Here is a 27610-nt window from a genome sequence, read left to right as displayed (position 1 = left end):
GGAGCCACAGGCCGCTGCTCTCAGATGGGCTGGGCCAAGTTGCATGCTGGGATCTCTCTGGAGCCCTGGGCTTCTCCGGTCTCCGGTAACTAGGACTGTATTTTTCAGGGCCACCACCGCGGCGGAAGTAGTGGATAGGCTTTGGGTGTTCTGGCACGGCTAATGCGGAAAGTCCGATCTTTCTGGTCAGAGGAAGAAATCTCTAGTTGGCTTCAGTCTCCACGTAAGGCGGGAACTAGCCGGCTAGGTGCGGACGTGGACTGCGGTGTGGGGTGGCTGTATGTTGATGTGCGTGCGTCTGTCTGTCTGTCTGTCTGTTGATGTGTGTGTGTGTGTGTGGTGGTGGTGGTGGTGGTGGTGGTGGTGGTGGTGGTGGTGATGTGTGTGTGTGTGTGTGTGCACGTGTGCACGTGCGTGCGTGCGTCTGTCTGTCTGTCTCTCTATGCACACCCCGAGCTGTCTGCATTATCTGTGTCACTGTGCTTGTCGCTCTCTGCTCCTACTTTCTTCCCCAGCCGCAGGGTCTGAAGCAGAGGACTAAGTTTCAGAAAGGAGAGTGCAGAGTCTGAAGGGTAGCTTTTCCTGAGGTTCAGAGTTCAGCATGGGAGGAGCTTAAGAGAACAGTTACTAGTTGAGTTCCCTGACTATCCCAGAGCCCTAGCCACGTGAGTGTGGAGGGAAGCTAAGGAAAGTGCTCACGGAGGAAGGTCAGATACAGTCTGGGATCTCACGCTTCCCCAGGCTCCCTGCCTCAGCCATTATTCCCAAGAAGGGCTGAAGTAGAATGAGAACTTAATTGTTGCACATCTAAGGCTCAAAAATGAGTTTGCGCTTTCTCTCTGTTTGGGAAATGAGGTTTTAATTTTTAGAATATAGAATTGTCAGCAACTGAAAGAGGAACATGCCAATTGATAATCTCCACCATTGTGTCCCTTATATTGTCCCCTCCTTTTCCAGCTAGTATTCACAGTATCATTTCAATGACCCTTGACATCTCCCTACAGTCACTTCTTTTCCCCCCCCCGAACATGTTATAGATAGAACTCTCCAGATGTTAGCATTAGGGCTTTCAAATTTCCATTTGCTAAATCGATTCCTATCTCAATGGCATCACACCTCAGATGGCTTTTGATCTTTACAGGCCTGACTTTCAGAGCAGCAGAAGAGTGAGGGGGTAGGAGATTTCTGCTCACGATTTCAGATGGGAAAGTAATAGAAGATTCTCACTATTCTACCAGTCTATGGCTGCCTGCCACCCAGCCACATGCCCTGCTACTTGCCACCTTGGTCCTGTCCTGGTTGCTCCTCAGTGTTCTCATGGCGACTCCCCTGGAGACTTGCTCATAAACGCCCTCTTCACCCCGTTTCTCTGTCCCTCTGCATGGGATCCCCTGCCTGGGTTCAGAAGCTCTGCCTCCCCTCTCCTGACCACCTATTGGCTAATCAGCTCTTTATTAACCCTGGTTTTTCAACGGAGGTGCCATTCAGATGCTGTAAGCCCCTGGCAGCCTTGATAGGTGGGGTTCCAGTAGGAAGGTCTGCTCACAGTAGTAGGAGCAGCTCAGGTGCAGGGCTAGCTGGATCTCAGGGTGGAAGATGGGTCCCTTCTGCTGGCATCTTCTGGAGGAAGTTCAAGGCAGACACGTCTGCTCTGCACGCCCACACTGACCCTTTTGCAATGGGTTGTCTGGGGTTAGGAGAGGATCAGCTTTGTGTAGACTCCTGTGTGCTTCTGATTTGTGTGTGGGAGGCTGTGAGTCGTGGGAGGGGAGAGAGTGAGTGGGGATGCAGGAGAAATAAATGGAGTTGTTGAAATCACAGTGACAAAGTCAGTCTGGGAACATCAGGTCACAATCCAATGAAAGGCTTTCTTTTTGTCCCCAGGGGAGGAAGCCTGAAGAAGAATGGCCAGCTTCAATTCTCAACACATGGTCTGTGTAAGTTGTATGTCTCTCCTTGACATAGGGGGACTTTCAGGTTAGGTGACTCCTTCCTTGTCTTTCCCTCTTGAAGCTTCCCAGGGATCCAGAATCCCCCATCCCAGTCTGCCCCTTTACAGTGAGGGTTGGCAGGTCTGAGCCCTTCCTGTCTGAGCCTCTTCCCAGCTGGTACTGGGGTTGTCTTTGAATGCATTCCTGGACATGTGCTCTCTGCTTGGTTTGTGGTGAGGGAGGACTGTCACTGCAGCAGAGGTGTCAGTCTCACAGGGAAACATTGACTGCACTGGGAAACCTGATTGACATCTGTGGTGCTGTCAGGCTGATGACCCAGGAAGTTAGGAAAGACCTGAAGAGACATGCTGACCACCTGAAAGGTTTTTTGTTCTTTGTTTGTTTTGTTTTTACCAAAAATTAAACTTAATATGTCAGTAATATGTACTGGTATATAGTTTATAGAAGTCATTTTCATGACTGCAAATCTTTATATCAACTGATATCATAATAAATTTAAAAACTCACAGCACTCGTTGTGTAATTTCCCTGACCCAGGTGACATTTCTCCTTTGTGGGGATAACCTGAAGGATGAGGATGGAGTGGAGAGGCACAGTTATTGGATATGTAGGTGGATATGCACAGCCGTCGTTTATGGGGAGCTCGTGCAGTCAGGTGCCTTGAGCATTTCCTTATGGCTCCCTTCCCACGCTTGAGTCCTTTCCCTTCTGTTTGTCCATCTTGAAAGCTTCCCCAATTTCAGTCTCCTTGTGTTTGCTCTTTCAGGGGTCAGTGACATTTAGGGATGTGGCTGTTGACTTCTCTCAGGAGGAGTGGGCCTGCCTGGATGCTACTCAGAAGATCTTATACAGGGACACGATGTTGGAGACCTACAGCAACCTCGTCAGAGTGGGTAAGGCCTGTGTGTCATGAATGCAGGATGTGTCCTGTACACTGTGTGCTTTCCTCACTTGGAATTAAAGGACAGTGGTATCTTCCATAACTAGAATCAGAGGCTAGACAATTAGCTTGGTGGTTTAGAGAACCAGCTGCTCTTGTGGAGGATCCAGGTTTAATTCTCAGCACCATAAGGAGGCTCACAACCATGTGTAACTCCAGGTCCAGGGTGTCTGATGCCCTCTTCTGGCCTCCATGGCCACCGTAGTCACATGTGGAACTCAGACATACATGCAGATATGTCCTCACATACACAGAAAATAAAATAAATTTTAATCAATAGAATTTTAAAAGAGATAGCTGAGTTCCTCTTCCTTCGTAAAGGAATGATGTGAGATTTGTTAGGTTGAAACTGGGAGCTTGGTGAAGCGCCTGCTTTTCCTCATCCCTTAGAGAGTCTCTCACTGAGCTCTAAATTCAGTGAGAGACCTTGTCTCATGAAATTAAACAGAGATCACTCAAAGAAGACACCTACCCCGTAGGTTAGTCTCTGGTCTGTACACACATGCATATAAGCGTACCCACACACACTTGTGCACACTCACTGATGAACACAAAATCACACCATACATGCACACATATATGCAACTAAATAAATGAGCTGTTGATGATTTACTTAATAATGAATTGATTTAAGCATTGTAGTCAAAGTTTCGTGATGCGTTGTCTGTTTCATTGAGCAAAATGTAAGAATGAGCTGTAAATGTGAAGTGAGGCAGTGCAGGATTCTAGTGATAGGGATTTTCATCAGTAGGGATCCAGCTCAGTGGCAGAGCCCTTCCCAGCATGCTCAAGGCATTATTAAATGAATGCATGACTTTCTGTTTCTGTAGGTTAGACAGGATTCAAAATATTTGAGTATAGTATCTCATCTTAATATGAACTTTATCCAATAGTTAGCAATACAATCTAAATAATAAGTTGTTATTATCATCATTATCACTTAATTTATTATTATTGTTTGAATGTTTTTCGTTGTTGTTGTGGTGGTGGTGGTGATTTTGTTGTTGTTTTGAGGTTGTTTCTTTGTATTTTTGTTGTTGTGGGCAATTTTGTTTTTGTTTGTAGTGGTGGTGTTTTGTTTGTGTGTGTGTTTGGGAGGGCCAGGCCTCGGGGAGCCCCAGCTAGCTTTGAACTTGCTATGTAACTAAAGCCGACCTTGAACTTTTCATCTGCCTGCTCACACTCCTCAAGTGCAGTGATTTCAAGTGTGCGCCACCATGCCCAGTGTTTAGGTGGTAAGTTGAACAGAGAATCTTATGGTACTCACCTAAATAAGTGACATTATTAGTGAGTTGCAGAGATGGGGTTCACACTAGACAGTGTAGCCTACGGGTTCATGTTCTCACTACTCAGCTATGCTTTCCTCTTAAGTGACATGCCCCTATCTGCATTTAAATAATATTAAAACCCCTCTTTTGAAACAGCTGGTTTCATACCCAGGTTGTTTTTTCCTCTTTCTCTGCAGTCTTTTCACAGCATTATTTTGGCTTTTAGAATTTTTTATAATCTGTTTTTCCTGAAACAAAGGTGTTGCTCTGTTGCCTAGATAGCCTGGCTCATTCCCCCGCCCCCTATACTGAGCTCACAGGCATGATTCATGGTGCCAAGATAGACCTTTATAATAAATAAGTCTGTATTTTTAAAATCTACACAGGCAGGGCATGGTGTCACACACCTTCAGTCCCAGCATTTGGGAGGCAGAGGCAAGCAGATCAGGTAAATTCAAAGCCAGCTGGGTCTACTTATTGTGTTCTAGGACATCCTGAGATTATTAGACTGAGTCTCAATAAAGAAAAAAATAAATAAGTATGTCTACACAATGAGCCACTTCTTTCTTTCTTTTAAGTGGGAAGTTGCATTTCCAAGCCAGATCTGATCACCTTACTAGAGCAGGAGAAAGAGCCCTGGATGGCTGTGAAGGAAGAAACAGACAGGCTGAGCCCAGGTGAGTAAGAGTGAGGTGAGCCTGCAGCCCTGCCAGGCACTGCATGTGGTCAGAGAGGCTCCACAGAGCTGACACTGGATGTGGCAAACTTCCTTCAAAGCCCCAGGGTCTGTGGGAAACATGCCTGAGCCTGGGAAGGAAGTCAAGGTCAGAGCAGAAGCTGTCAGAGGGGCTTCTGTTTCATGAGTCACTTTCAGTTCTTTTCTTCCCTCCCACTGGAGCAGGTGCCCTCTCTGTAACCTTTACAAGTATCTCATTATTGGTTGTGTGTGTGCACACATGTGTGCAGGTGTCCACAGAGGCCATAGAGAGGGTCAGCTCCCTGGGCTGGAGTCACAGGTGGCTGCTGGTACTCTAACCCAGGGCCCCTGGCAGAGCTTTCAGTGTTGTTGACACTGAACCAAAGCTAGGACAGTTTCAGCCCCAGTGAAAGCTGTACCACAGGGAGGCATGCCAAATGTTTCAATTCTGTGTCTTCATGGTCACTGTAGACACGGTGTGATGGTGTATCCTTTCTGCAGCACTGGGGAGGTGGCAAAGGCAGATTAGATCCCTTGAGCTTGCTGGCAAGTCAGCCTTGTTTATTTGTGCAGCTCCAAGCAAATGATAGACCGTGACTCAAAAAGAACAGATGGACAAGTCAGTGAAACATCTGAGTGCGCACAACACAGCTTTTTACGTAGCTTTGCAGGGAGCTGTGATGGTTCTTCTTGGTTGTCAACTTGACCACATCTGGAATCAACTAGAACCCAAACAGCTGGGTACCCCTGTGAGAGATTTTTCTCAATTAAATCATTTGATATTGGAAGACCCACTTTTTGTGTCTTCGCTTTACATCCTGACCTTCCTCCTCTCCATCCAGTCCTTCTTTCTGCCTCCTCACCCCTCATCCACCCCACTTCCATTTCTCTTCAGAAAAGAGCTGGCCTCAATTGATCTTAACCAGCCATGGCATATGATGTTGCAGTAAGACTAGACACCTCCTCTCCTAGGCTAGACAAGGCAACCCAGTAAGGGGAATGGGTCCCAAAGGCAGGCAACAGAGTCAGAGACAACCCCTGTCCCACTTCTAGGAGTCCAACAAGAAGATTAAGCCATACAACTGTAACATATGGGCAGAGGGCCTGGGTTAGTCCCATGCAGGCTTCCTGGTTAGTGGTTTAGTCTCTGTGAGCCCCTGTGAGCTCAGGTTGGTTGATTCTGCATGTTTTCTTATGCTGTCCTTGTCCTCTCTGGCTCCCACAGTCTTCACAATCCTTCCTCCTCCTCTTCCTCAGGATTCCCCAAGCTCCAGCCAATGTTTGCCTGTGGGTCTCTGTATCTTTTCCTATTAATTGCTGGGTGAGGCCTCTTTGATGTAGCAGAATATCATTAGGAATCATTTCATTCACTCTTCCTCTGATGTGTTCTTGGATTCAGTTTGCGAGAATTCTATTGATTATTTTTGCATCAATATTCATAAGAGAGATTGGTCTGAAGTTCTCTTTTTTGTTGTGTCTTTATGTGGTTTAGGTATAAGTGTAATTGTGGCTTCATAGAATGAATTGGGTAGTGTTCCTTCTGTTTCTATTTTGTGGAATAGTTTGAAGAAAATTGGTATTTGGTCTTCCTTCAAGGTCTGATAGAATTCTGCACTAAAACCATCTGGTCCTGGGCTTTTTTGGTGGGGAGACTTTTAATGACTGCTGCTATTTCTGTAAGGGTTATGGGACTGTTTAGATGGTTTATCGTGATTTAACTTTGGTACCTGGTATCTGTCTAGAAAATTGTCCATTTCATCCAGATTTTCCAGTTTTATTGAGTATAGGCTTTTGTAGTAGGATCTGATCATTTTTTTAATTTCCTCAGTTTCTGTTGTTATGTCTCCCTTTTCATTTCCAATTTTATTAATTTGGATACTGTCTCTGTGCCCTCTGGTTAGTCTGGCTAAGGGTTTATCCCTCTTGTTGATTTTCTCAAAGAACCAGCTCCTGGTTTTGTTGATATTTTGTATAGTTCTTTCTGTTTCAACTTGGTTGATTTCAGCCCTGAGTTTGATTATTTCCTGCCGTCTACTCCTCTTGGGTGTATTTGCTTCTTCTTTTTGTTCTAGAGCATTCAGGTGTGTTGTCAAGCTGTTAGCGTATGCTCTCTCCGTTTTCTTTTTGTAGGCACTTGGAGCTCTGAGTTTTCCTCTTAGCACTGCTTCCATTGTGTCCCATAAGTTTTGGTATGATATGCCTTCATTTTCATTAAATTTTAAAAAGTCTTTAATTTCTTTCTTTATTTCTTCCTTGACCAAGTTGTCATTGAGTGGAACGTTGTTCAGTGTCCATGTGTATGTGGGCTTTGCATTGTTTTGTTATTATTGAAGACCAGCCTTAGTCCGTGGAGATCTTATAGGATGCAAGGGATTATTTCAATCTTTTTGTGTCTGTTGAGGCCTGTTTTGTGACCAATTATATGGTCTATTTTGGAGAAGGTACCATGAGGTGCTGAGAAAAGGGTATATTCTTTTGTTTTAGGATGAAATGTTCTATAGATATCTATTAAATCCATTTGGTTCATAACTTCTGTTAGTTTCACTGTGTCTCTGTTTAGTTTCTGTTTCCATGATCTGTCCATTTCTGAAAGTGAGGTGTTGAAGTCTCCCACTATTATTGTGTGAGGTGTAATGTGTGCTTTCAGTTTTAAGGTTTCTTTTATGAATGTGGGTGCCCTTGCATTTGGAGCATAGATGTTCAGAATGGAGAGTTCATCTTGGTAAAATTTTCCTTTGATGAGTATGAAGTGTCCTTCCTTATCTTTTTTGATAACTTTTCATTGAAAGTTGATTTTATTTGTCATTAGAATGGCTACTCCAGCTTGTTTCTTGGTACTATTTGCTTGTAAAACTGTTTTCCAGCTTTTTACTCTGAGGTAGTAGTGTCTGTCTTTGTCACTGAGGTGTGTTTCCTGTATGCAGCAAAATGCTGAGTCCTGTTTACATATCAGTCTGTTAGTCTATGTCTTTTTATTGGGGAATTGAGTCCATTGATGTTAAGGGATATTAAGGAAAAATGATTGTTGCTTCTTGCTTTTGTTGTTGTTATTGTTAGAGGTGGAATTATGTTTGTGTGGCTATCTTCTTTTGGGTTTGTTGAAAGATTACTTTCTTGCCTTTTCTAGGTTGTAGTTTCCCTCCTTGTGTTGGAGTTTTCCAGCTATTATCCTTTGTAGGGCTGGATTAGTGGAAATATATTGTGTAAATTTGCTTTTGTCATGGGATCATCTTGGTTTTTCATCTTGGTTTCTCCATCTATAGTAATTGAGAGTTTTGCTGGGTATAGTAGCCTGGACTGGCATTTGTGTTCTCTTAGGGTCTGTATGATATCAGTCCAGGATCTTCTGGCTTTTCTAGTCTCTGGTGAGAAGTCTGCTGTAATTCTGATAGGTCTGCCTTTATATGTTACTTGACTTTTTCCCCTTACTGCTTTTAATATTCTTTCTTTGTTTTGTGCATTTGGTGTTTTGATTATTATGTGACGGGAGGAAATTCTTTTCTGGTCTAGTCTACTTGGAGTTCTGAAGGCTTCTTTGTTTGTTCATGGGCATCTCTTTCTTTAGGTTAGGGAAGTGTTCTTTTTAATTTTGTTGAAGATATTTTCTGGCCTTTTAAGTTAGGAATCTTCACTTTCATCAATACCTATTATTCTTAGCTTTGGTCTTCTCATTGTGTCCTGGATTTCCTGAATGTTTTGTGTTAGGAGCTTTTTGCATTTTCCATTTTCTCTGACAGTTGTGTCAATGTTTTCCATGGTGTCTTCTGCATATGAGATTCTCTCTTCTATCTCTTGTATTCTGTTGGTGATGCTTGCCTCTATGACTCCTGGTCTCTTTCCTAGGTTTTCCATCTCCAGAGTAGTCTCCCTTTGTGATTTCTTTATTGTTTCTACTTCCATTTTTTTAAAGATCCTGGATGGTTTTGTTTAATTCCTTCATCTGTTTGGTTGTGTTTTCTTGTAATTCTTTAAGGGATTTTTGTGTTTCCTCTCTAAGGGCTTCTACCTGTTTACCTATGTTCTCCTGTATTTCTTTAAGGGAATTATTATGTCCTTCTTAAATTCTTCTAACATCAACATGAGAAGTGATTTTAATTCTGAATCCTGCTTTTCTGGTGTGATGGGGTATCCAGGACTTGCTGGGGTGGGAGAACTGGGTTCTGATGATGCCATGTAACCTTGATTTCTGTTGCTTATGTTCCTGCGCTTGCCTTTTGCCATCTGGTTATCTCTAGTGCTACCTGCACTCACTGTCTCTGACTGGAGCCTGTCTCTTCTGTTATCTTGGTTGTGTCAGAACTCCTCAGAGTCCAGCTGTCTCTGTGATCGTGTGATCCTGAGTTCCTGGGTAAAAGACCTCCTGGGACTCAGGCTGCCTCTGGGATCCTGAAATCCTATGATCCTGAGCATGTTAGAGCCACTGGGAGTCCAGCTTCCTCAACTGCTCTGTATGCAGTGGGTCCTCCGCTGCAGTGAGCACAGTGGTTCCTCTAGGATGGGTCAGAATATGGTGTCTTCGCAGGAGCAGACTAGCTAGGAGTCTGCCCCAGCAAAAAGGACCACGCAAGGGGCGGAAGGGGAGTGGTTATTCCAGAGGGAGGGATTTTGGTGGATGATGTGTCCTGAGTGCCCCAGACACCCAGCTGCAGCTCTGGGGCTTCGGGTTGTCGGGGAGGGTTTTTACCTGCTGCTCTGAGTGCAGTGGTTCCTCTAGGATGGTTCAGGATATGATGACTTCACAGCAGCAGACCAGCTAGGAGTCTGCTGCAGCAAAAAGGAGTTTCCCACATTCTATTCTTTAGATTTAGTCTATCCCATTTATGTTGAGGTCTTTGATCCACTTGGACTTGAGTTTTGTGCAAGGTGATAGATACGGATCTATTTGCATTCTTCTACATGCTAACATCCAGTTAGATCAGCACCATTTGTTAAAGATGCTTTCATTTTTCCATTGTACATTTCTGGCTTCTTTATCAAAAATCTTGTGTCCATATGTGTGTGGATTTAATTCTAGGTCTTTGACTCACTTCCATTGATCAACTGTCTAGATTTTATGCCAATGCCTCGTGGTTTTTATTATTATTGCTCTGTAGTACAGTTTGAGATCAGGGATGATGACACCACCACAAGTTCTTTTATTGTACAAGATTGTTTTAGCTATCCTGGGTGTTTAGTTTTTCTGTATGTATGTATTGTTTTTTCAAAGTCTGTAAAAAAAAAATTGTGCTGGAGTTTTGATGGGAATTTCATTGAATCGTAGTTTGCTTTTGGTAGGATGGCCATTTTTAGTATGTTAATCCTACCAGTCTATGAGCATGGGAGATCTTTCTTTCTTTTTTTTTTTTTTTTTTTTTTTTTTTGGTTTTTCGAGACAGGGTTTCTCTGTGTAGTCCTGGCTGTCCTGGAACTCACTCTGTAAACCAGGCTGGCCTCGAACTCAGAAATCTGCCTGCCTCTGCCTCCCAAGTGCTGGGATTAAAGGGTGAGCCACCACCGCCCGGCTATGGGAGATCTTTCTATCTTCTGAGATCTTCTTCAATTTCTTTCTTCAAAGACTTGAAGTTCTTGTCATAAAGGTCTTTCACTTGCTTGGTTAGAGTCACACCAAGATATATTATTTGTGGCTATTGTAAAGGGTGTTGTTTCTCTGATTTCTTTCTTAGCCCATTTATCATTTATATAGAGAAGGGCTACTGATTTACTTTAGTTAATTTTATATCCAGTCACTTCGCTGAAGGTATTTATCAGCTGAAGGAGTTCTCAGGTAGAATATTTGGGTTCGCTTATGTATACTATCATATCATCTGCAAATATCAATACTTTGACTTCTTCCTTTCCTATTTTAATCCTCTTGATCTTCTTTAGTTGTCTTATTATTCTAGCTAAAACTTCAAGTACTACACTGAATGGATATGGAGAAAACGGACAGCTGTATTTTGTCCCTGATTTTAGTGGAATTGCTTTAAGTTTCTCTCCATGTAACTTAATGTTGACTATTGGCTTGCTGAATATTGCCTTTATTGTGTTTAGGTATGTGCCTTGTATCTCTGCTCTCTCCATGACTTTAAACATGAGGAAGGGTTATTAGATTTTGTCAAAGGCCTTTTCAGCATTTAGTGACATGATCATGTCTGTTTTTTTTTTTTCTTTCAGTTTGTTTATATGGTGGATTACATTAATGGATTTTCATATGTTGAGCCATTCTGGCATCCCTTGAAGAAAGCCTACTTAATCATGATGCATGATCTTTTTGATATGTTTTTTGGATTATGTTTTTGAATTTTATTGAGTATTTTTACATCAGTGTTCATTGGTCTGAAATTCCCTTTCTTTGTTGAGTCTTTGTGTTGTCTGGGTATCAGGGGAGCTGTGGCCTCATAAAATGAATTTGGCAGTATTCCTTCTGTTTCTGTTTTGTAGAATGATGTCAGGAGTGTTGGTATTATCTCTTCTTTGAAAGTCTGGTAGATTTCTACACTAAAACCATCTGGCACTGGGTTTTTTTCCTGGTTGGAGAATTTTAATAACTTTTTCTATTTTCTTAAGGGATATTGGTTTACATAGATTGTTTATCTGATCTTGTTTTAACTTTGGTAGGTGGATTTTAATGGAAAAAATTGTCCATTTCTTTTAGATTTTCCAGTTTTGTGGATACAGGCTTTTGAAGTAAGATCTAATGATTCTTTGACTTTCCTCAGTATCTGTTGTTATGTCTCCCTGTTCATTTCAAAATTTGTCAATTTGGATATTCCTAAGCCAGGGATTGTGGGTTTGAGTCCCACCTGGGGTACCAGGTCCCCCTTTTAAAATTTTTTTTTTCAAAAGGGAAGGCTGGGAAAACTTACGGAAACCGTACCTGTCCTAGGTTGGAGCAAAGGACCCCAGCCTCCCTTTCCCGTCCTTGGATACTCAACAGCCATTGGTTGAGCTCCTGTCTTAGGATGGTGAGGCCTCCCTTCTTTTAGGGGCAAGGGTCTCAGTATGCTCTCTTACCTGTCTTTGACTATCTGGCTTAGCGTAAGTTAGGGGATATAGCTCATTAGTCTTGATGACAGAGGTTTTACAATCCCCTACTTCCAGCCTGTAATAATGGACCTGTGTGGGTTTCATTTGAATACAAAAGCCATCAGTCAGTTGAACCACATCAACCCAAGAGACAAGAGACTTAACAATGCCTGAACAGTCAGTATGACAGCAACACTCTTTTTTAAGGGCAACACATAACTCCCTCTATCAGAGGAGTAAAAAGTGTAAGCCTCTTCTATTCTGTTTATAAATATCTTATATCAGAATCTAAATCTATAGAAATACAAAACTGATCATAGCTTTGATCTAAAGAAAACAAGTAAGGAAATCCCTGTTCCTGCTCTAGTCAATCTCAAACCCAAAAAACAACTATACTAACTGTGGTAGTGGGTTTTCTCCTGGGTCTAAACAATCTAAATTCCCACTAAATCTAAAACAATCTAGTTCCCCACTAAATCATAAGTCAGGGAATCAAGAGTCTAATAGAACCACCCTGGAGATTCAGGTGGTGATGTCTCTTTCAGCACTGATAACTTCCCAAGTCAGGTTTACTCGTTGATCTGTTCCAGTTTGAAGGCAATTGTGAAGCATCTTCATGTTTCCTGTGAAGAAAAAAAATACACTTCTCAGGGGGTTTCTCCTCTCTGGATTTGTTATTGTTGTCTATTTGTTTAATCAGTCTCTCTGCAGCCAACGTGCAGCATCTGCAGTTTGGGAATATATGCAAACAGAATCTCTTCCCCAGATAAGCACTGGGTCTGGCCCATTCCAGGTTCCAGTTAATGGGTCTTTCCAGAGGATTGTTGCAAAATTCTTTTTGGTATCAGGATGCCAGAATCTATCTGCAGCAGATTTTCCTTCAGAATCCAAATTTAAAAAATTTAAAATGAAGAGTGCATGATGAAGGATATTTCTGGGGGATCCCTTGGTAGGGTACCATTCCCCCTTTTTAATTTTTTCAAATTGACATTTAATGGTTTGATGTGCCCTTTCTACTATACCTTGGCCCTGTGGATTATATGGAATACCCGTTTTATGTAGTATTCCCAATCTTTCACAAAATTGGTGGAAACTGGAGCTTGTATAACCTGGGCCATTGTCAGTTTTTATCTGTTTAGGCACACCCAATACAGAGATTGTAGCAAGCATATGGGCGATCACATGCTTGCTTGCTTCTCCAGTTTGTAATGTTGCATAAATGAAACCACTGTATGTGTCTACATATACATGTATATACTTTTGCTTGCCAAATTTATTATAATGAGTAACATCCATTTGCCAGATACTGTTTGGTATCAGTCCCTTTGGATTTACACCCAAATGAGGAACTGGTAAAAGTTTAACACATGATTGACATTGTTTAACAATTTGTCTAGCTTGTTCTCTGGTAATTTTAAACATACCTTTTAAAGTTTTAGAATTAAGGTGATGTAATTCATGAGCCTTTATGGCCTGATCCAAGTTAGATTGCGAATCTGATAAAGCCACTTTGGTGGGTAAGGCCTCCCATTTCTGGGGTTAATACTGTGTGAGTGGCAGAACTGAAGTCCAGTCCTGTGCTTGCTGGTGTTGCTTGACTAAGTTCAGAAAGGGATTGGTGTTTGCTGGTATGACACTGACTGTTCCATAAGCCTGTTTTGGCTTGCATTGGTTCGGGGCCTGGAGATGGCCCCTGTTCCTGTTTCCCTGATTATGGTAAAGGGTGTTACCTTGTGCATCTTGTTTAGACCTACAATCACTAGCCCAATGCCTTCCACGTTTGCAACGTGGGCAGAACCCAGGCTGTTTTCTGGGCTGTCTCTGGCTTAACTCATTTTCTACCCTGCAATCTCTTGCAAAGTGTCCAGGCTTGCCACATTTAAAACATGCCTTTCTGTCTTTACTTGCCAAAAAATCTCTTACAGATTTTCCTTCCATAGCAGCCGCCATAGCTAAGCCCTGTTGGTAAGAGGGACCTATGTCAGAACAGAGTCTGATATACCCCGTAAGGTCTGTCTTTTTCCTATAAGGTCTAATGGCCGCTTGGCAGGCAGGATTAGCATTTTCATATGCAAGTTGTTTCACATAATCTGCACCTGCCTCTGCATTACCAAAAATCCTCCCTGCTGTTGTCATTAATCGATGAACAAAGTCAGAAAATCACTCATCAGGCCCTTGCCTGACTGTTGTTAAAGATGCACCAGGGTCTCCCTTTACTGGAAGTTTACGCCAAGCCTTCATGGCTGCATTTTGAATTTGAGCAAATAAACCTGGGTCATATTGCATCTGGTTATCACTAGACACAAATTGCCCTTCTCCTAGTAAGGCATCAAAGGACCAACCATTGCCTGCCTGAATGTTTCTCCTAGCTGTCTCTTTACAATTCTCATGATACTCTGATTTCCAAATTAAATACTCTCCACTACTAAGAACTGCTCTCACTAACGTATTCCAATCACTAGGAGTTAGCCACTCCTCTGCTACAGATTCTAAAATTGCAAGAGTAAAAGGAGCAGTGGCACCGTATTGAGATACTGCATTTTTTAATTCTTTAATAATTTGAAAATTAAAACCTGTGTGATGTCTCCAAGCAACCCCTTGAGCGTCTCTGGTCTCTGATATAGGGAAAGCCTCAGCGTTTCCCTTCTCTGGATGATCTGTAGCTGAACTAAGGCTAGAGGATAGGGACTGCCTTTGGACACCGGGTTGAGGAACATGAAAATCTGGGGGATTTTCACAGTTAGTCTCTTGAGATCTCTTCCCTGTCCTTAATTTCTGTAAGTGATTACTTAAGCCCTCATACTCTTTTTCTAACTCTATCAGTTGTTTAAGGGTAGAAATTTTGTCCTGTAACTCCTTTTTGGGATCTACAACCATTGTCTCCATTGGGGGAGCACTTGGAGGTGGAGACACATAGGGCATTTCAGTGACATAAAATTTGACTTCCTCTTCCTCTTGGTCAGCACAATCTGGCTCTGACAAATTGTCATCAACCTTTGGTTGTATTTTGGATTCTAACTTATGCTTCCTTTTATGATGAACAAAAAGGACAGCATTCAAGAACAAAAGCAGAAAATTAACACACGTGAGCAGCAAACAACAAAACCAAAACAGAGAGTTGAATTCAGGCTGACTAATTTCTTGTCCCATTTTTATTACCTTTCTCAAAGCAAACCAAAACAGAGAGTTGGATTCAGGTTGACTAATTTTTTGTCCCATTTCCTTACCTTTCTCGATGCGGCAGATTCCTGCGACAATTAGCAGATCCTTCTTCTGGTAACGTACCTCATTGGACCTCTCGTTCTCGCTGCCCCACGTTGGGCGCCAAAAAATGTTGAGACCTAAGCTAGCCCACTTTAGGCGGCCAAAAAATGTTGGGAACCACACTAGTCCCACATTCGGGCACCAAAAAATGTCGTGGCCTGAGCAAAATGTTAAGGCCCGGGCTGCCCCGCGTTTGGCGGCCACTGTATCCTGGCCCAAGCTGCCGCTCCAGTCTGCGGGTCGGGGGTTCATCAAGAGAGAGAGTGAGGGCAGTCGCAAGGAATGGAGACCAGACAGAGTGTGTTTCAATCCTGTTTATTCTTCAGTCTCCCTTCCTCTAAGTGTCTCCTAAAAGTGTCTGATTCTCTCCTCTGTCTGTCTCTGCCTTTTATATGTCTCACTTCTAAGCCATGCCTTTTGGTCACACTTTTAATCATGCCCTTAGGTCTTGTCTCTAAAGCTGATCTCTAGGTCACTCTTAAGTCATACACCTTTAATCTCACACACCCAAGGTATCTAAACCAAGATTACCAGAGTGTGCTCAGCTGTTGTAGGCTATTGTAATCCAAGTCTCATGTCAGGGTATATGGCTCAAGATGGCTGCAAAGCTGATAGCCGCTTTCTGCTAAAAGTCAGTCCCCAACACTTTCTGCCTTTTATTTAGTTTAGACAAGAATTTGCCATTCTTGTTGATTTTTCTCAAAGAATCAATTCTTTGTATTGTTCTTTGTTTCTATTTTATTTATTTCAGCCTTAGTTTGGATTATTTCCTGCCATCTACTCCTCTTGGGTGTGTTGTTTCTTTTTCTTCTAGAGCTTTCAGGCATACTGTTAAGTCACTAGTAAAAGATCTCTCCAATTTCTTTATGAAGTCACTTAGTGCTATGAGTTTTCCTCTTAGCACTGTTTTCATTGTATCCCATAAGTTTGGGTATGTTGTGTCTTCATTTTCATTTAATTCTAGAACGTCTTTAATTTCTTTCTTTATTTCTTCCTTTACCCAGTGGTTGTTCAGAATTGTTTAGTTTCTATGAGTCTGTAGACTTTTTATTGTTTCCATTATTATTGAAGTCCAGCTTTAATCCATGGTAGTAAGATACAGGAGGTTATTTCATTTTTCTTGTATCTGTTGAGACCTGCTTTGTGACCAGGTATATGATCAATTTTGGAGGTTTCATGAGGTGCTGAGAAGAAGGTATATTCTCTTATGTTTGAGTGAAATGTTCTGTAGATATCTGTTAGGTCAATTTGATTCATAATGTGTGTTAACTCCATTATTTCTCTGTTTAGTTTCTGTCTGGATGACCTGTTCATTGGTGAGATGGGGGTTGAAGTTTCCCATTATTAATGTGTGGGATGTGATGTGTGATTTAAATTTTTAAGCTATTTATTGGATTTTTGTGACTATCACATCATACACCCCAGTCCCACTCATCTCCCCCCTATACCTCCTCTCCACCCTTGCAACTCCCCCAACAACAGAGAAAAGAATTTTATTGTGAAAGCTGTATTGTGTCACAGAGTGTCCTATTGTACACCCTTTTGTCCATACTTTTTGCTTGCAAATGTTCATTGCAATGACGTGTTGGTCTGGTATGAGGCTTCTGGCTTCTGCTACTCTATCAATACTGAAACCTCAATGGGACTCCTCTTGGATATCTTGTTGCCCTATGTCATGGAGATCCTGTAGTTTTGGATCTGTAGGACCAGCCCCTGCATGCACTCCAGCAGTTCATCAATGGGGGTAGATGTTGGGGTGGGCCAATTCAAAGCCCTGGATCTGGGCTTGAGAGGTATGGGCTCTTCTGCTGTCACACCCTTGGGGCTCACTCACAAGCAACCCCTGCAAGCAGGTAGAGCTTGTGGTTACATAAGTTACCAGGTATTATTTGGATTTTCTTATGTCTTTTGATACCTACTTTGTGTCTAAGTATATGGTCAATTTTGGAGAAAGTTCAACGTGATACTGAGAAGAAGGTGTAGTCTTTGTTGTTTGGGTGAAGTGTTTTGTAGATACCTGTTGGATCCATTTGGTTTCTAACAACATCAAGTTAGCTCCAGCATTTCTCTATTTAGTTTTTTTTTTTTTTTTTTTGAGACAGGGTTTCTCTGTGTAGTCCTGGCTGTCCTGGAACTCACTCTGTAGACCAGGCTGGCCTTGAACTCAGAAATCTGTCTGCCTCTGCCTCCCAAGTGCTGGGATTAAAGGCGTGCGCCACCACTGCCCGGCTCTATTTAGTTTTTGTCTGAATGATCTGTCTATTGGTGAGAGTTGGATATTGCAGTCTCCCATTATTAGTGTGTGAGTCTCAATATGTGATTTAAACTATAGTATTGTTTCTTTTATGAACTTGGGTATCCTGTGTTTTATGCATAGAAGTTGGTGGATTTTTTTCTTTGATGAGCATGTAAAGTCCCTCTCTGTCTCTTCTGTTTAGTTTTGGTTTAAAGTATATTTTGTCAGATATTAAGATGGCTGCTCCAGCTTGTATCTAGGGTCTGTTTGCCTGGAAAATCTTTTACCAGCCTTTTACTCTGAGGTAATGTCTATCTTTGTTGCTAAGGTGTGTTTCTTCTATGCTGCAGAAGAATGGACCCGGTCTGGGTCTTTTGCGGGGGGGGGGGGGGGGGGAGGAGAGGGATTGAGACTGTTAATATTGAGAGATATCAAATGAGCAATGTTTTGATTCTTTTTCTTTTGTTGTGGTAGTGGTATGTGTTTCTCTTCTTTTGATTTTTTGATTTGCTGTTCTGGATTTATTTATTCCTTGTGTTTTCTTAGATATAGTTAACTTACTTAGGTTAGAGTTTTCCTCTTAGTGCCTTTTATAGGCCTGGATTTGTAGATAGATATTTCTTAAATTTTGTTTTATTGTAAAATGTCTTATTTTCTCTATATATGGTGATTAAAATTTTTGCTGAGTTCTTTGTCCTGTACATTTAGTTTTTGTTGTTGTTGTTGTTGTTTTTGGTTTTTCGAGACAGGGTTTCTCTGTATAGTCCTGGCTGTCCTGGAACTTACTCTGTAGACCAGGCTGGCCTCGAACTCAAAAATCTGCTTGCCTGTGCCTCCCAAGTGCTGGGATTAAAGGCATGTGCCATCACTGCCCAGCTACATTTAGTGTTTTGATCATTATGTGCTAAGAAGACTTCCTTTTCTGATACAGTCTGTCATTCTAGATGTGGCCTGTACCTTGATAGACGTGTCATTCTTTAGGTTAGGGAAATTTTCTTCTATGATTTTGTTGAAAATATTTCCTGTGCCTTGACCTGTTTTTTTTTTTCTCTTTCCTCTATTCTTATTCCTAGGTTTGCCCTTTTCATGGTGCCTCAGGTTTCTTGTGTGTTTTTTTAAAAGAATTATTTATGTATTTATTTTATGTATATGAGTACACTGTAGCTGTCTTTAGACACATCAGAAGAGGGCATCAGATCCCATTGCAGATGGTTGTGAGCCACCATGTGGTTACTGGGAATTGAACTCAAGACCTCTGGAAGAACAATCAGTGCTCTTGACCACTGAGCCATCTCTCCAACCCTTCTTGCATTTTGTGTAGGGATTTTGTTAGTTTTACCATTGTCTTCACAGAGATATCCACTTCTTCTATTTCGTGTTAAATGCCTGGGGTTCTGTCTTTCATCTTGTGCATTCTGTTTGTGTGGCTTGCCTCTGAGGTTCCTGTTCAAGTTTCTAAACTTTTCATTTCTAGATTTCCCTCAGTTGTGGTTTTCTGTATTGATTCTATTTCTACTTTCAGGTCTAGAACTGTTTATTCATTTCTTTCCATCGTTTGCTTGTGTTCTCATAGATTTCTCTATGAGATGTCTTCATTTCTTCTTTAATGATCTATATTATATCTATAAAGGCTATTGTAATATCTTTTATTGTGCTTTAGCTATGTTGCAGTATCAAGGCCTGCTGTGGTTTGGTTGCTGTGCTCTAGTTAAACACACTGTTTTTATGTTTGCTTCTAGGCATCTGGCTTTGGGAAAGTTGTAATTCTGGGTGCTGGTATTTGTTCTTGTCTTTTTTGAATGTGTGCTTTGTTCCTTGGTTTCTGTGGCACTCTCCATTAGGAGAGTGTGGTCCTTAGGTGTTGCCTGATAGGAAATTCTTGTGAGATGCTGATAGGTGTGGCCACTGAGCGTTCCAGGTAAGATGTGTTTCTGGATATTGGCAGCTGACACTTAGCTATGGGGATGGTCTAGGAGTGGAGTGCTGACAGAGTCCACAGTAGGGAGGAAAGCAAGTGCTTAACTAGGATCTGCAGAGTCCCCTGGGAATGGCTCAGAGAGTAAGGAGATGCCACAGCAGATGGTCTGCTGCAGAGCTGGGGTAAGACTAGGGATTAGATTTATAGAAATGGAGGAAGAGGTGAAAATCTGCAGTTGGTGCACCTGTTTTACTGACCAGACTGACTAGCCTTTGGGTTGCCAAAGAATGCCTGTTGGAGTTGGAGGCTGGGATAAAGCAGCGAATGGGGAGAAGCAAGTTTGGAGGTGTAGATCTGTGTGATCTACTGGACATAGGGCCACACTAGGTGATCTGCTGCAGAGCTCAGGATGAGACTAGGGAATTGGATTTGGAGGAGAGGAGGGATAGGTAAAGATCTGTAAAGATCTCTGGATGCATATCCTTAGTCTTCTTCAAAGTTCTAATGAATTGTCTCCCTCCTCCTTTCTGTTTTCTTTTTAGCTTCTTTTTGTTTTTCTCAGACAGAGTGTCACTATCTAGTCCAAGTTACCCTAGATCTCAGGACCCTGTACCTCTGGCTCCTTGTTGCTGGGATTATAGTTGTATACTTCCACCACCACAGATTTTACCCTGTTTTGGTTTTGGTTTTCAGAATTCCAAATCCAGACCAGTTTTCTTAAGGGGTGATACATATTACACATTGGTTTGGTATAGACTTTTATTCATGATTTAGTTTAAATACCTTTACCAAAGGGTGTGTATTCCCTGTAGAATGCAAAGAAGCGTTTAAGATTATTTCAATATAGTTAGATGTAATCTCATTAAGCAGACATGTCTTCCATTTCCAACCTGTTGTACTATAAAGAATATTTCTTTACATAAATATTTTACTATTGTTGCTCTCCTTGCTCCTGTTTAGCTTCTCAGAAAATACTTTGCAGTCTGGCCATTAATTTAGTGGACTTTATGTTATAGGAAAATTGTGTGTGGGGGTGTGCATGTAACAAGGAAATAAAGTATTCTTGTTTTCTCCTTTTCTTTCAGATTTGGAGTCATGTTATGAAACTGAAAATAGGTCTCCAGGAAATCAAACTTATGAGATAAATTTATTCAACCAGAGAATAAAGCAATTCAGTAAAACTTTTGACCTCAAGGGTTGCAGTTTTACTAATGGCCCCAACTGTTACACATTCAAGGGACTACAGAGTTCTCAAGAAGGAGGTGCTGATCAAAAGATTACTGACAAGGAAGAAATGCCTTCTTATACCAGCCAGACTCTTGCTCACAATATAGAAAAAGTATATGAATGTAAAGAGGGTGGGCAGTACCTTGGTTGTAGTTCAACTCTTACTCAGCATCAGAGTATTCACACTGGAGAGAAGCCCTATGAATGTAAGGACTGTGGGAAGGCCTTCAGACTCCACCAGCAGCTTACAAGACATCAGAAGTCTCACAGTAGTGAGAAACCTTTCAAGTGTAATGAATGTGGAAAGGCTTTTCATCTTCCTGACCTGCTTAAATATCATAAAATCATTCATACAGGGGAAAAACCTTTTGAATGTGAAGAATGTGGGAAGTCCTTCAAGCGTTTCTTCCACCTTGTTGAACATAGGACTATTCATGCTGGTATAAAACCCTATGAATGTAATGAGTGTGGGAAAGCCTTTAAACGTCGCTCATACCTTGTGCAACATCAGAAAATTCATTCTGGTGAGAGACCCTTTCAGTGTAAGGACTGTGGAAAGACCTTCATTGTTTTGGCTCAGCTCACTCGTCACCAGAACATTCATACTGAAGACAAATCATTTGAATGTAAGCATTGTGGGAAGATATTCAGTTGTGGCTCATTCCTCTTGCGGCACGAGAGTATTCATACCAGTGAGAAACCCTTTGGATGTAATGTATGTGGGAAGGCTTTTCGGCTTCAGATATACCTTTCTGAGCATCAGAAAACTCACACTAATGAGAAACCTTTCAAGTGTAAGCTCTGTGGGTCAGCCTTCAGACGTAAGGACCAACTTAATGAACATCAGAAGATTCATACTGATGTGAAACCCTATCAGTGCAAGGAATGTGGAAAATTATTTCGCCGAAAATCAAGTTTCACTGAACATCAGAGTATTCACAGTGAAAAGAAGCCCTTCAAGTGTAAGGACTGTGGGAAGGTCTTTAGACTTAATATACATCTCATGAGACATCAGAAATCTCACAGTGGTGAGAGACCTTTTGAGTGCAAAGAATGTGGAAAGGCTTTTCATCTTCCCAGCCAGCTTAATTACCATAAAACTGTTCATACAAATCAAAAACCATTTGCTTGTGAGGAATGTGGGAAGTCCTTCAAGCATGTCTCCAGCCTTGTTGAACATAGGGTTATCCATGCTGCTGTGAAACCATATGAATGTAATGAGTGTGGAAAAGCTTTTAATCATCGCTCAAACCTCAAGCAACATCAGAAAATTCATTCTGGTGAGAGACCTTTTCAGTGTAAGGAATGTGGGAAGGCCTTCACTGTTTTGGCACAGCTCACCCGGCACCAGAGCATCCATACTGGAGAGAAATCGTTTGAATGTGAGCAATGTGGGTCCACTTTCCGACTTAAGTCCCAACTCAATCAACATCAGAGAATTCATACGGATGTGAAACCCTATCAGTGCAAGGAATGTGGAAAGGGCTTTGTTCGTGGTACAGCCCTTAGGATTCATCAGAGAATCCACACTGGTGAGAAACCGTTTCAATGTAACAAATGTGGGGAAGCTTTTCGATATCATTACCAGTTTCTTGGACATCTTAGAACTCATACTGGCAAGAATCTTTCTGAATGTAAAGAATTGTGGCGGAGACCTTAAAGTACATCAAAGAATTCACACTGGTGAGAAACCTTACAAATGTTAAGTCTTGTGAAGGCAAAAAATCAAGCTTGGTTTGACATGCTAAAATTCATATTAGTAAGAATCCTTAAGATGTAAGATGTGGAAAGGCCTTTAGCAATATTGCTAAGCTGGCTGTCTATCAGGGGATTTGCACTGGTGAGAAACTGTGAATGTAAGAAGTGTAAGAAAATGTTTAGATTTAGTTCAGCCTTCAGTGCACATTGGAGAGTTCTGAAGTAGAAATTTCTGGTTTCTTTGGAGACTCAGTTGTGATAATTGTTCTGAAAACTGTCTTATGAGAGGATGTTTTTCTGAGAACAGACACATGGTGTTTTTCTGGAAGCTGTCTGGTGGAAGGACATGTGTTTTGCTGGAGAGGATATGTGATGTTTGGAAAGAGTATAAGTATAACCCAAGAGAGAGTGGATAACACTCTGGCATTGGTTCGCCTTGCCACTCTTTGCTGGTGGTCGTTGGGCTTTGCTGATGCTGGTCTTCACTGATGATGCTGTGACATTGGTTCACCTTGCCTTCTTCAATGATCATTGCTTGTTGTGACTTTGTAGAGAGACATGCACCAAAGAACTCATGATATTCCAGTGGCTTCTTGCCACTTCTGAGGACTTAGGCTGATTGGCAGAGACTTGTGTTTTCTTCTGGATAGAACTGCTGATGCTGATTCCTGGATGGTGTTTCCAAGTGGATCGAGCTACTGCTGCTGATTCATGTGAACCGAACTGCTGATACGCTGACAATGAAAACTGTAATCACCCCAAAGAACTATTTCTAAACAGGTCCACATCTGTTTTTGCCCTATTAACCTTTCCTATTCACTCACTACCTCTGGTGGCTGGGGGACTAGAAGGGAGGTTAAAGTGTTAAAAAAAAAAAAAACTTATTAAAATAGGTTTTGGAAACTCTGAAGTCCATAGAATTCATATTGGTATAAAGCCCTATCAGTGTAAAGAAAATGGAGAGACCTTTGACTGGAGCCCAGGCTTTCTTCAACATAAAGGAATTAATGCTATTGTGAAACCCTATGAATGCAATGAATGTGTGAACACTTTTAGGATTAGCCAAGCTCTTATGCCTTTTCAGAGAGCCCACATAGATCTGAAAGTCTATGAATGTGGAGACGGAGAGAAAGCCTTTACTGTAAATGGTGAGGTTACATAACACCTGAAAATCCACGATCATCGGGAGTCCTCTACATGTGAAGAAGGTAGGTAAGTATTTGTCTGGAAATAATACTTTTGAATATACAATTGAAAAGAACATGGAAAGAACCTTAATCTGCCCTAGGATTTGGTCAGCACGAGTATTCCTGTACTCTTGATGTCAAGAAACCCATAGAGAATGAGAACGTGGGAAGTTTGTTGTTCAGAGGAGGTACCCTGTTAAAAATGTCTTCAAATGTGAGATATAATAGGGTGGCCATCACGTTCTTCATACACTCTCATCTTGTTAATTCTATAAACATAACTCACCAAACGACACTTCGCCACCACAGTCGACTTAAAGCAGCTATTAGAATTAGGTTTCCCTGTAGTGCCTTCCTTGTCTCCCAGTTGACAGTCCACGGCTCCTGTTAGTTTCCTTTCTTTTTGAATAATTTGTTAATAGTCAGCACAACCAAAGGTGTGGAACAGAGTCATCTTAGGTAGTAAAATCTTTCAGAGAGTATTTGGTTGATGCCTGTGTTCTTTAAAATATCTTTTACATTGGTTTCACTTTTAGCATGACTGTGACTTACATAAGTGGCAAATTGTATTGCAAATTGCAGATAGTTTGGAAAAACATCATGCATTCACCCACTATTAAATTTTACATAACTTCTGGATACAATCTAATGAATGAGAACAACATGAATGGATTTTCACTGAGAATCCATTTTTGAGGTTTTTGGTGGAAATATTAAAAACACAGTCATAGATGAATAAGTACTTTTTAAAAGGGTTAAACCCATAAAAATTTCAAAAGGTAAAACCCTGTCATTTATATTCTCTGCCCAGACCTTAAGACAAACTAGACATTTGTGACAAGTCAGTACAGAGGTTTCTCCATCTTCTGTTTTTGCTGAGGTCATTTTAGGTTTGACTAGAATTTGACTTTCTTGTTAGAGAATCTCCTGGAATATTACCTAACTCCATCCTGGTAATGTGAAGTCAAGATACCTGTGATAATTTAACTTGATTCCTGTTAAACTGCCTATGTGTGCAAACATTCCCTTCTACCTAACTGCTTATCTTGATTTCAGTTAAGCTGCCTGGGGCATAAGTTCCCCCTGCAGCTACTGAGCAGGATAAAAGGATATAATTTTTTATTTTAATAGCCCCTTGCTCTAAACATGTGTGCTACTCTTATGTCCTGAATACCTGAGTGTAGTCCCAGCCAACTGGAGTAAATTTTATGTTGATTATAAACTGTGTCTGAGTGGTATTCTCTGCTAGGCTGCCTGTAACACATCAAAAATAGCCAAATTGAAATCATTTATAAAAATAAATATGTGAAACTTTATGCATATAACAATTTTGGAATAGTCAACAACCTACTTCTGTATCCTCACCTAGACTCAAAACTGGTAACAATTCATGTTGATCCTATTCTTCTGTATGTGAGTATTTAGGGCTGTACCATTAAGAATACATTTTAATGTTGTATATAGTAGTACATGCCTAAATCACAGGAATTTGGGAAGGTGGGGCAGGAAGATCAAGAGTTGAAGGCAAGCCTAGTTACATAGTATTGTCAAGTTCAGTTTTGACTGTAGAGAAGCAAAAAAAGTAGAAAAACAAAAAAGTTTTACAAAAAATAAGTTGTAGACATAACATTTTATTCTTTACCACATCAGCCAAGATGGAATGTCGTCTGTACCACAGAACCACAATTATTCTTAGGGAAATAATCCTACGATGTTCATGGATTTGTCATTGTCCTCCAAACTGCCCTTTTTACAAATGTATATATCCTGAGGAGAACCCGATATAGATATAAAATTGGCCTTGCTCTGTTCTGTATTGAAGTTTCAGTGTTAATTGGACCCAGAGCCTTGTACACAGTAGCAATGTGCTACATTCCCAACGCTTAGACATTGTATCTTCTATCCCAAGGAAATTAGGTTCAGACAAGACATGTTGGGTAAGAACACATGTATATTATGTCATGTTGTACTGTGTCCAGAAGCATTTATGTGTCAGCTGTCACATTATTGCTGAAATTTGTCATTTGGATAAGGTGGTAGGTGCCAGCACTCCACTAAAAGGTCAAGTTTGTTGTGGATAAGTAATCTATGAGCAGAGATTACTTCCAAATGTTTATACATATGGATACTTTAATCTTGGGTCAAATATATATAATTCAAATTAATTTACGAATGAATAGCAAAATAATGTTAACATAATTCAAGTTGTGTGTTGTAACTGATGCTGTACTCAATACAAAATTAGTACCATTCAGTGTGAGCAGAAAGCCAAGATTGTTTTGATTGGAACCTTGTTTTTGTTGGCACTTGAGCTCCAAGTAAATATGCTATAGCCAGTGAGCAATTGACAATGTTGAAAAAAGTTAAGCATTCAAGTGAAGAAGCTGCACAGGCTGGCCTTGAACTCAGAGACTCTGCCTCAGCCTCCCAAGTGTTGAGATTAAAGCCATCCATCACTGTGGGGCGGTGGTGGCGCACGCCTTTAATCCCAGCACTTTTGGGAGGCAGAGGCAGGCAGATTTCTGAGTTCGAGGCCAGCCTGGTCTACAGAGTGAGTTCCAGGATAGCCAGGACTACACAGAGAAACCCTGTCTTGAAAAAAACAAAACAAAAAAAAAAAAAAAAGCCATCCATCACAATTCCCAGCTTAAATACAATCCCTGAAATTACGAGGCAATGAGAAATCAAGTAGAAGCCAACTTTCTAGTATTAATTTAGATTTTTAGAAGGCATTTTAAAACAGTAACTAACCCAGAGATAGCTCAAATGGAGTACAAGAATTAGAATGATTTACAATTCTGGCCTAGGAATGCAGCCCAGTTGACAGAGTCCTTGCCTAGCATGCACAAAGCCCTGGGTTCAGTTCCTAGCACTGTAAACCAGATGTGGGGGTGCATACTTGTAATACTAGCAGGCAGGAGGATTATAAGTTCTAGGCCAGCCTTGACTACATGGCAAATTGGAGGTCAACCTGGGATTTATAAAACCATGTCTTTAAAAATAAGTAAAATAAAAACATTATTTTAATTTCTACCTAAAAATAAAAAATAAAAAGCTGCACAAGACACATAACAAACCCTGACCAAATATAAAGACACCGTCAGAAGTAAATGAGGAGTAATAGAAAATAGTTTGATGTTTTAAGACTTTTTAAAAAATGTATATGTGCACTTTGTGTGTGTGGTGCCTGAGGGGGCCAGAAGAGGGAGCCAGATCCTCCTGGAACAGGAGTTAAGATCGTTTGTAACCTGGTCTGGATGATAATGCCTGCCTGCCTGCCTGCCTGCCTGCCTGCCTGCCTGCCTGCCTGCCTGGAGTCCTCTGAGACAGCACAAGTGCTCTTAACTACTGAGGAACCTCACCAGTCCTGATGATAATAACTTTAATGGGAAAAGAGAAAACTATTTTTTTCGAGATCATAAATTTACAGAAATTTTTCTCCATTTATCTTATTACAACCATTTGAATTTGGTGTTTTGCTGGGTTTTAAAGTATATTGTTACGGCATAATCTGCAAAATGCAGCTCCTATATAATAGTGCCTGTTTGGAGTGATACGTTATGTGAATGGCACCTTTGGGAGAGTCTGTTATGATCCTAGTTTGCCATGATGAAGGTATTTGTATAGTAGAAAATTCACTAATAGGTGAACACTAAAATAAATAAATAAATAAATAAATAAATAAATAAATAAAATGGAGGGCAGGTCTAATAAGTATCACCTTAAAAGATAATCTATAATCTTGCTTTTGTTACACAGAAATATGGAATGGTGTGTGTATATTACAGGGTGCCCTGTGGTCATGAGTGTGCAATGTGGAAATAGATGGATGTGTGTGTGTGTTTCCACAAGGTCAGAGGTTATTGAATAAGCATAAAGTTTCTATCATTATTTCTCAGGTACTTCTAAATATCCTGTTACATAGTGAGAAAGTTTTAAGATCAATTAAAACTTTCCTGAATTGTAAAGATTCCAAATCTTAAGTTAAAAGACCCATATTTAAATCTGTAAAAGTTAATGACTATTCTTTGTTGAATGGAGTTTGCATGATGTTTACTTTTATACTTGCCCTTGGTCTGACAAATTATGGAACTCTGGCAAGGGAACTGTTAGAGGATGCTCACGAGAGCCCATCCTCTATTATAAACAAACAACACTATCAATATAAAGGCATTGTTTCATACAATATAAAGACATTTTATAGAGTATTCCAAGCTT

At 41.0% G+C, this 27610-nt stretch overlaps 1 protein-coding gene across 6 annotated transcripts; it reads left to right on the top strand.

Moving 5' to 3' along the window:
• LOC117704571 (uncharacterized) lies at positions 1-27091 on the top strand. Of its 6 annotated transcripts, none has more exons than XM_076930493.1 (5): positions 1-247; positions 1885-1937; positions 2719-2845; positions 4739-4837; positions 20366-27091. In XM_076930493.1, the coding sequence occupies exons 2-5, from the start codon at positions 1905-1907 to the stop codon at positions 22165-22167; spliced, it is 2061 nt and encodes a 686-aa protein (XP_076786608.1). In that variant the 5' UTR covers positions 1-247; positions 1885-1904; the 3' UTR covers positions 22168-27091. The 6 variants fall into 6 exon arrangements, 5 of the variants coding, with proteins under 5 accessions (XP_076786608.1, XP_076786604.1, XP_076786603.1 ...); XM_076930489.1 differs by having other exon boundaries at positions 2-223; XR_013109151.1 differs by lacking the exons at positions 1-247; positions 1885-1937 and adding an exon at positions 2483-2607 and having other exon boundaries at positions 20366-22985; positions 23290-27091.
• Positions 27092-27610: the final 519 nt, after the last annotated feature.

Source organism: Arvicanthis niloticus, chromosome 1 (genome assembly GCF_011762505.2).
Source record: "Arvicanthis niloticus isolate mArvNil1 chromosome 1, mArvNil1.pat.X, whole genome shotgun sequence".
NCBI lineage: Eukaryota > Metazoa > Chordata > Mammalia > Rodentia > Muridae > Arvicanthis > Arvicanthis niloticus.
Note: the sequence above shows the minus strand (reverse complement) of the source record. Positions and strands in the feature narration are given on the sequence as shown.

Bases quoted from the DNA above. Each gene is read 5' to 3' on its own strand.
- LOC117704571 (XM_076930488.1), top strand. From the start codon at position 2,524: ATGAGGATGGAGTGGAGAGGCACAGTTATTGGATATGTAGGTGGATAT. The intron at 2,608-2,718 runs GTGCCTTGAGCA...TTGCTCTTTCAG, and splicing joins TGGGGAGCTCGTGCAGTCAG to GGGTCAGTGACATTTAGGGA. The intron at 2,846-4,738 runs GTAAGGCCTGTG...CTTTCTTTTAAG, and splicing joins CAGCAACCTCGTCAGAGTGG to TGGGAAGTTGCATTTCCAAG.